At 51.9% G+C, this 9,340-nt stretch overlaps 1 protein-coding gene across 1 annotated transcript in view; it reads right to left on the bottom strand.

Moving 5' to 3' along the window:
- Window positions 1-1,753: 1,753 nt before the first annotated feature.
- Window positions 1,754-9,340, bottom strand: part of LOC104462652 (histone-lysine N-methyltransferase 2A-like) — a 27,875-nt gene continuing 20,288 nt past the window's right edge. Inside the window, 10 exon segments of the mRNA XM_010074688.1 lie at window positions 1,754-2,089; window positions 2,474-2,603; window positions 2,864-2,947; window positions 3,214-3,321; window positions 3,669-3,843; window positions 4,101-4,175; window positions 4,802-4,957; window positions 5,336-5,400; window positions 5,692-5,772; window positions 5,999-9,340. The exon segment at window positions 5,999-9,340 is cut by the window's right edge and continues 22 nt beyond it. Of these exon segments, the coding sequence (XP_010072990.1) occupies window positions 1,814-2,089; window positions 2,474-2,603; window positions 2,864-2,947; window positions 3,214-3,321; window positions 3,669-3,843; window positions 4,101-4,175; window positions 4,802-4,957; window positions 5,336-5,400; window positions 5,692-5,772; window positions 5,999-9,340 (4,492 nt within the window). The 3' untranslated portion in view covers window positions 1,754-1,813.

The raw sequence follows: 9,340 nt of genomic DNA, 5'->3' as shown, positions 1-9,340 counted from the left end.
GGTATGTGCGTTCCCTAACTGTCAGTGCATCACATCGTCTCAGTAACACGTGTAGCGTCAACGCGACTTTTTCTCAACAGTTATGACCAGGTAATTGTCACACAGTGCAATAACGAAAGGACACCAGCACTTCTCGGCCCCCCCAGCGCCACGGTTCCTTCTCAGGTCAGGGTCTCAGGGTCGGGGTCCCCTACCACCAGCACTGGGGAGGCAGCAGTGCTCCCACCCTTCCCCACCAATGGCCGATGCTTTTCTCCCTCCGTGGCTGATCTCCCACAGGGACAGCACGGCGAAGCTGCTGCCCGCGTTCCCTTCTCTACTGCCTCCAGGAGACACTGCGGGACGAGGCTCCCAGGGAAACCACTACCGAGGGTAGAGTCTCTCTCATTTTTCCTTTCTAAACACAGTCAGGATGCTGGCGGGGCGAGGCAGAATCACGCCTCCCGCCCGGGGGCACGGACAGAGACAAACTCCTCCTAAGCTGGGCAATTCTCCCTCCTACCCCCATCTTGACGAGTAAATAACGTTTAAGGTCCAGCCAAACTTCCCAGAAACAGTTACTGAAGTCAAAAAGGCAGAACAAGAGTAAAAAATAAAAATAAAGTGTACCCCCCCACCCCTTTGGAGAAAGGGTCAGACTCTGTCCAGCCAGGTATTTCCTATAACCGTCCTATGAAAATAAAAAAATCATTAAAAAGATTCTCTTAAATTAGGATAATACCACTGTTTAAAAAGCCTCGTCATAAGTGCTTTCCCCTATGAAGTGCTTCTCATAGAAAAATATACAAAATATATTTACATTTATAAAACCTTAAATACTAAACTGTAAACAGAACAGAGTAAAATCCAATGTCACCACGTGTCAGGGGCTCCTCACTTCTCTTGCTGGGTGCCGTGGGGCAGGGAGCAGACCCCACGGGAGGAGGACGGACGCTACCTCACCCAGGACTCCCCGCTCCTGCCCTACAGCAGCACGCAGACAACCCCGGCGCCGGCTCTCCCTCCCTGGCTCTCAACCACGTCACCCCTCAGAGCTGGCGAGGGAGGCTGCTGCTGGAAGGAAGGCTTTCCTCGCCGAGATTTACAGCGCCGTAGCCGTTGGCACAAGCCCTCTCTCTGCCAAAGAACGCCAGGAATTCCCCCACGCTCGGGCAGGGATTGCGGAGTGCAGCACTCGCCAAACCCTCTGCAGCCTGCTCGCTCGGTGCCGCTCTCACCCGTTCAGCCTCCCTGGATGGAGCCAGCCGTGCCGGACCCACGCACTGCACCGGACCCACGTGCCGCACCCGGCCCCTGCGACTCACAAATAGTGTTTTGCAGATGCACAGAGACACGGGTGGCTGTGGGGCAGAGCCTCTCTCCCAGGGAGGAATGCTTGCTCAGACGCTGCGCTACCAAAACTTCTGACACAACCCTTCAGCGAGGAAGAGGAGAGCTACCTTTTCAGCAGCGTGAGCCGAGGGACAGGATCCGCCATCGCTCCCCCACACTTGGGCTGCCCTCCCCTCCCCTCTCCTGCTCACTTGCCCCACGCTGAGAAACAAATACCGGGGCGGGGGGAAATGAGAATGGCAAAAACATAATCATGCCGAGGATCTTCTCCAGTCGCCCGTGTCCTTCACCAGGGTACGTGTGCGCATGCGAGACATGGAGATGTGGACTCTGACAGAGAAACGCAGCCGCCAGCCAGGTCCCGGAGCCCCGCTGACTGTCACCCCTGCCTCCGGCCTCCCCGGCCCCTCTGAACGGCCTGAGGGGGGGTTCACTCGAAGCTCTGGTTCGCCCCAGGGCTCCCCTGCAGCTGAGGGAAGTCCTAGTTTAGAAACTTCCTGCACTTCTTGGCGCCGCAGTTGCAGGGCAGTTTGTTGCTGGCGTCCTCGATGGGGAACTTGTAGTCGTAGGTGAGCTCTTCCCCGCGGTAGATTTTGCGCATGGCGAAGATGACGATGTGTTTCTGGCCGTCGATGTTGATGACCCGGGAGTAGCAGTTGGGCTCGCAGGAGTGGTTGATGAAGCGGGCCGCGTTCCCGTGCATGGTGGCATCCACCACTTCCGAGTCGTCAATGCGGAACATGTAGCAGCCGATCCCCTGCACACACAGGACAGGGAAAGGGTCAGCGCAGGGACGTGACGACACAGCCACCCTAGCAGACAGCCTGCCTCGTTACAGCAACCAAAAGGCACGTCGTTAAGAGTATCTGCAATCTATCCTCACCTTCAGAAGCTTGAACCATTTAATCCCTGCACTCCCTGGGCCTGCTGACACTGGACTGAGACCCTTCCCAGCCCGCAGGGGAAAAGCAGCAGTGCCTCTAGAGCTCCAGCAAGGACGAGAGCATCCCGAAAAGTTTGTCACCCCAATTCATGATGTTCCCAATGCGGTTTTCACATGGCCTAAGCCTGTCCTACCTTCACAGCCACTTTCTACTTCTCCCAAACTCTTTAAGAACTTCTGCAAAAGCCCATAACTCACCTTACTGTCGTAGTATTTCTCTCGTTTGTCAGTGAGGATGGAGCGAATGACATTGCCTGAATATTCGATCACCATCTCACCTGCATCGATGTTCCTTTTGCAGAACAGACCCCGGCCGTGGATGGGAGACCTAAAAAAGCAACGAGTGCAGCGAGTATTTCAAACGACACAAGCACAACTCGGAAACACGAGGTTGCTAGCCCTGCAGAACACTTCATCACCAGAGGCACCGAGGACGCTTGCGCTGAGGATTGCTTTTCAAATACAGAACTTGGGTGGGGAGAAACGGTAGGAGGAAAAAACCCAAACTTTCTTTTTCCCCTCAATTTTGCCTTTGGCCTTCATAGCAGGTTCCCAGTTTTCACCTTCCTGCCCAGAACGGAACCGTACCTGTAGACACCAACCGCCTCCTTGGAGGTCTTCTTCAAGTGTCGGAAGCGCATGGGCATCGGCAGATCCATACTAGTCGCCCTCCTGGAACAAACAGACACTGCTAAAGGACGACCTTTATTTCAGAGTCTGTGCCACGTACTACCTGGGATACTTTCCAAGATATAATAATTTAGACACTATGACACTGCAGTGCACTGAGAACACTAATTAATGCAGTGTTTATATATATATACAACTTTCAAGTTTTAAACACCACCTCAAAGAGCATAACACAGAACTAAGCCCAATCTCAGTTTTAACCCCACAGCATTCCTCTCCCCTTTGGACCGTGACACCCTGCTGCGTACCGGGCTGATTTCAGCTGTACTTCTTCCTCTTCCTCATCATTTGGGTTGTATTCTGGTGGCTGTCGGTGTTTAGAAGCCAAGAAATTGAACATATCAAATGCAGATTTCCTGTGATTTAAAGGGAGAAAGGAAGTTTGTTGTATTGACTGAAATAAATATGTGGTTACCACAACAGTTGCACCCTCTCCAGTCTGTCCTCTCTTAAAGCCTTCTGTGCATCCGGATGACACACCACGGTTTCTGAGAACCGTGAACAAAGGCTCCAGCCAGGAAAGCTTTCTTAAACAAAGCATTGGTCCACAAAGTGGCACAGGAAAATGTGCAGACTCAGAAGAGGCAATACAATTGATTTACACGAGAAAGCTGCTAACAGTTCCTTGTAACTGCTGTAGAGATTGGTTCCTTCTGCCCTGCAAATGGGCCGTTAACCTGCACAATGGCAAAGCTGCACTTGCCTCAGGTGGACTTCAGCCCTGGCAGAGCCGTGTGGATTCAGCGGAGGTTCGTTGGCCTCCTCAGGCTTGTGAAATCGGAACTTGTAGTTGTGGCAGTGCTTGGCTCCGTACAGCTGCTCGATCAGGAACACAACAGTGTCGTGGATAATCCCCAGCATCCTCAAACCATTCACACCTGAAACAGAAAATCCCAACTGACAATGCAGACCTGGAGCAGGAGGACACAGCAGACACAACCCCTGCAATTCTCACAGCAGCACTGCATTGGCCAGTTCACGCCACAGAAGAATTTTCAATCATTTCATCGGGAACAAACCATCCTCCTTAAAGCAGTCAGCAGCTGAACTGACACTCTGTAGGCTCTGAACCCGCAGATGCTCACAGAAAGATCTGTGTGTTCAACAGCACAGCAGAAATGAGTTTGGACATTACCTGCAAAAGAGAGCTGCTTCAGGCGGGCATTGGAACGGGCTTCTTGAACTTTGTCGGTCAGGGACTTCCACGCATCTGCAGTGGAAAGAGAAAACAAAAGCTGAAAGGGCATCCGAGCGCTGGGCAAGGAGCATTCCCAAAACAGGTGCCTTGCTCTGTCTCTTGTTTTGCCTCCTCTTATCAGGTTTCCAGTGAAACAGCACACCAGTGGTAGGCTGCTATGTGTGTGGGCAATGCACCGCTTTCCAACAAAACAGCTCATGTTTAAAGAGGAATCGGAGAAGATGAAGCTTGGATCCCTTTCACGGGCCATAAATTAAGATCCTTGGATCCAACTGCTTCCATGCTTTCCAAAATTCACTCTGGCATAAACGGAAGTGAGCTTCCTCAGTAAAAGGTCTGGAGGACAAGCCTAGATACCCGACTGTCTGACCCACACAGACTGCTTCTTGACAAAATATGGTTCAACACCGTCGGTCAATTGATAAAAGAAAATGGGACAGTGATTAAAAAAAACCCAAAACAAACAAACATTTTCAACAGAATCCAGACACTGCTAGGAACTAGGATTGTTCTAGGGCTGTAAAACAAGAGGTTTTATAAACCTACAAAAAAAGCAAGTAAGAGATCCTCCAAAGTCACATTTTCACTTCTAGCAAGGACAGCTAAAACCAGTACAACCAAAACCCCACAGTTCTTACCTTCAATGCTTTCTGCGCAGATTTGAAAACCATCATCGCTAGAGATCTCAAAAACCAAACCTTTCTTTGTTTTTTTTTTCCTCTTTTGTTCTTGCTGAAGCCAAAACATAAGCGGGGAGCTGAAGGTGCTCTCTTCTTCCTCGAGAGCTTTTGAGCCTAGAAAGGACAGAAGCCAGCATGAAAATGGAAGTTGGGTAGAATGATGCTTTTTCCACTGGTTGTTCCACAACTGAAAATTACTAACTTGCCTTTTGACTAGTAAACCCATCCAAGAACAAATCTAGACAGTGTTGTAGCAAAAGTGCGAAATCCCAAGCGCTGCAATTTTCACAAACTAAAAATAGAGACAGAACTATGTGTCCACTATCTATCGATAGCAGACAAACCTTTCCTCCTTCAAAGCAAGAATAACATGACTGTCAGCTCTGAGATTTTTCCCAAGAGAATGAGATGCACAAACCCCAAAACACCAAGGTACTGATTTCCCAGCCCTGCAGAATCCCAAGACTCGATGCTTCTGAAGAAGTGACATACCTGCATTTTCTTGCTCGTTTGCTGAGTTCTGTGTTGACTGAGATTCGGGGAGGACTGCCATTTGCCTTGGGAGGGAAGAAAGTGAACGTGAGGAGAAATATTTCACAACCTACCTCATTTCCTCACCAGCCCTGAAAACTCACCTACAAAATCTGAAAACTAGGCAGAGGTACAAGAACTATATGCAACTGAATGTAAAAAAACAGCTCCGTATTGCAGCTCAGCGTGACTGCTCCTTCCACACTGAAAGCTCCCAAGCTATTTTAACTAGACAAGTAAGAATTCTCGCATTCTCTATATAGGTTTCCTTATGCTCAAGAGAGGACAATGTGATGGAAAGGTCTGTTTAACCTTACCCTGCAGACTGGCCACATGTTTTCTGCAACGGCTGATCTACACTTGCTGCATCCTGTGTATCTGCCTTCGTAGCAGGAGTCCTGGAACAAAGAGATTTAGGAACATTCAAAATACCTGCCAAGCCATATGTGCCACAAACTAGAGTAGAGAGCAGTGAAAGATCTGCTGGGAGCTGCCGTGGGTGATTAAGCAGAACTACAGAAGTAGTAACAATGGCTCCTAAGACAGGAGGAACCGCACACTGGGGAGACGCTAAGACCACAGAAACCGGCAGGCAGTTTAAACAAAATCAAACACTCCTCTTACCCTGTAGCCGAGAGCTGGGGAACAGCCACAGCTCCTCTGTCGGGAACGTGTGCTTCAGAGGAACTGGTCCACGCGTGAGAAGTTTTGTGCTTCTTTCCGTTCCCTTTGTCTAACGATGGCTGGATACGTTTGATTTTTGGCTTCATTTTCGCAGGACCCAGCACAGAGCTGCTGGCAGACTGTTGCCCAGACGACGGGGAGCCTCCAGGAGAGGCCGAGCTGGCATGCATCACCGAGGAGGATGCCTTGGTTTGTTCAGGTCCGGTATTACCAGGAACATCAACCAGTTGTGGAAAGCTCGACAGCTGTGTTGCTGCCGAAGCCGTGCCGAGGTCCAGCTGGGAGGAAGCCACCCCGGTTTTGCTGGCCAAGAGCTGTGTCATGTGCTGGAGCTGGTATGAGCCTTCCGGGTCCGTCGATGACGGAGCAACCGTCATGCCCACGGTCTGGGCTGAAGGCAGAACACAGATGCTCGATGCCGCTGTCATTGCTGCTGTAGATGGAGTCTGGGACGCGCCCAGTTGAGAAAACATCCCAGAACTTGGTGGTAAAGTCATGTGCTGCTCCTGTAGCCCAAGGCTTTGCTGACTGGCTTTGATCAGGAGGTTACTTATCGAACCAAGGTCCCCTAATAGTCCAGGGCTAGTTAACGTGACCGAACTTTGTCCCAAAACATGACTGGGAACCGACCCACCAGTCGTAGGGGCTGCCGTGGCCTGCATGGAGACAACGTTCAGCACCGAGGAACTTGACGCGAGGCCCGAGACGGGCCCCGCTGGGAGGTGACCGGCGTCTGGCCCGATCACACTGGGAGACGTGCCAACAGCAGTCGTGGTCCCACCTTGTGGGAGCAAAGATGTTTGCTCAAAATACATCACCCCAGACTTGGACCTTTTGATAATATTGGGGACGGTTCTGTGGGATGTCGAATTTGTGATCGTTCCCAAATCCAACGGGTGGTTGGAAATCTGGGAAGGAGCAAAATTAATTAAGGTCATGTTGGAGACCATATCCGGAGGAGTGATAGCAGAAGGAGTTCCGGAGGGAGCCAGCTTCTTATTTTTCCGCGACTGCAGACGAGAGATGGGCCGTTTCTTGCTCAGGGCAGCAGCTGGCGTAGAGGTGGTGGTGCCAAGGTCCGTCCTCTGACTCGCTTCAGACACCAAGAGCTGAGGGTCGGGCGGGGGCTGCACACCAATGAGGAGACCCGGCGAAGGACTGCTGATGTTTGGAGGGAAGCCAGTCTGAGGGGCTGTGGAGAAGGGATGCATATGCTGGTGATGGGACATGGGCAGCAGCCCCTTGCTGGTGGGAGGGAACAGTGACTGAGACGAGGGCAAGCTCGGGTTCAACCCCGTGGTCAGCGTGAGCCCGCTCCCCATGGACCCCAGCACCGAAGCACCGGTCTCCATCACGCTCTGCGCAGAACTGACAGAAGGTGTTAATTGTATTTTTTGAGTGACACCATTGGGAAGAGTTTGTAGGACATACAGCGGCTGCATGTTCTGATTGACCACCAGAAGCTTTTCTGCGGCTGGCTTGAGGTGGGGCGGCGTTGTCTGCACCGCGGCGTTGGAGATCTGTGAGGGGCCAGGACTGTCCGTGGAGTTTGGTACGTACTTCTGGCTCTGGAGGGGAACGGTGGGTGACACCGGCACCTGGATACCCGGCGTCCCGCTGTTTCTCGTTAGATCCTGGTTGCTGCCGTGACCTTGCTCAACGGGGCCGCAGGGCGGGCTGGCTATGTGCTCCGCATCAATGTGACCCTGGATGAAGCGATCGGGAGTCATGTGTCCCTCAGGGCTCGGGTCTACTCCTGGACTCAGGAGAGCTGCATCACCTTCCCCCGTGGCTGATTTTTCTGTGACTGTCACTCTCTTCTCCCCAGACTCCGTGGAAGGCAAGGCAAGCATTGACCTCTCTCCCGAGGAGGAGAGCGAGGACTCCGAGATGACGGCGAGCCTGCTGTGATTCTGGCTGGGCACCGTCGGGCTGCGAGTGGTCAGGACAGAGAGGTCGGAAGGAAGCTCCAGCGGCAATTCAAACTGCTCCTCTGCTGATATGGAGGAAGAGACGCTGCTATCCACCGGCTCGGTGGTCGGCAGCTGCTGGGAGAACACCTCAAACAGACCCATATCCTTGCCGCGGTTGCTGTCGAGACCTAAGCCTTCTCCGAGAGTTAGAAGTTCAGACGATGAGGACTCTGGACTTTCTCCCAACGCCTGCATAGATGGCGTGTTCTTTAGTACAAAGTCCATGATGTCAGAAGGGAGGATGTTCCCACAGTCATCGCTGTTGTTATTGTCAGAGTCGGATTTCAAAAGTTCAGTGTTAAAGGTGTCCAGTAAGTTCTTGTCGGAAGGCGTGCTGGCATGGGCCCTGCGGCCTGTTTCCAACGAGCTCAGCTGAGCTTCCAGCGAGTCCTGACCTTGCGCTTTCACCCTGCTCACAGGATGGCAGTTATCCATCTTCGGGTCAGTTTTGTGGACGGTGGAGCTCTTGGTGACTTGTACTTTCTCTGTGGCTTCTTCAGTTCTATCCAGCTTTAAGTTCTCTGTTCCGTTTTCTTTACCACTCCTTTTCGTTACCTGACTGACTTTTCTTGTTGTCGCCGTGACACTCGTATCACTTTCAGTTCCATCATCCACACCATCTAGCTGGGAGATTTTTGGAAGATCGCACTGCTCCTCCTCCCTGAATAAGTTATGCGATGCAAGCCTCTCCTCCGTGTTCGAGGAAACCACTGTTCTTGTGAAATTATAGTAGTATAAATCATCTTCATCCGATGTGCTCAAGTCATCTGCGCCATCCACCTGTCCTTCTGCAGACCGCTTCCCTCGCTTCTTCCCAGTCGAGTTGCTGTAGAAGGGAATGTCTTCCTCTCCGTAAGACCTCACGCCGTACAGAGGAGTCAATCCAAAGAACATATTGGATCTGGCCCGAGCGCTTCTCCGTGGATACCTCCGCTTGTACGAGCCTTCTTCTGGAGCTTTAGTGCCATCCTGGAGCACCAAGCTGTTATCTTGAACAGGCAGATTCTCATAGGCGTTGTTTTGAGACTCCTGTGCTGACACTTCGTTCGGACTTCCCTGAACTACAGGGTTATCTTCTGGGCTTTCCGACGTTGAGGGGGGCTCCACCAAAGCAGCCAGTTCTGCTCCTGCAGACTGAGGTTCGGCATCGCTTTCCTGCTGCGCGTTTTTGGACTGGTTTTCGCTTTCCATCTTGAGAGGAGTCAGAGTGACTTTAACAGTGCGCTTTCTAGGTGCCTGCGGTTCCTTAGGGGCCACTTCGACCTGCCCTGCAGAACCTTTAGACAGCCCTTGGGAAGGTGGAGACTTC

The sequence above is a fragment of the Pterocles gutturalis genome, unplaced genomic scaffold (assembly GCF_000699245.1).
Source record: "Pterocles gutturalis isolate BGI_N339 unplaced genomic scaffold, ASM69924v1 scaffold33527, whole genome shotgun sequence".
In the NCBI taxonomy this organism is placed as follows: domain Eukaryota; kingdom Metazoa; phylum Chordata; class Aves; order Pterocliformes; family Pteroclidae; genus Pterocles; species Pterocles gutturalis.
The sequence above is the reverse complement of the archived record's forward strand: the minus strand, read 5'-3'. Positions and strand labels throughout refer to the sequence as shown.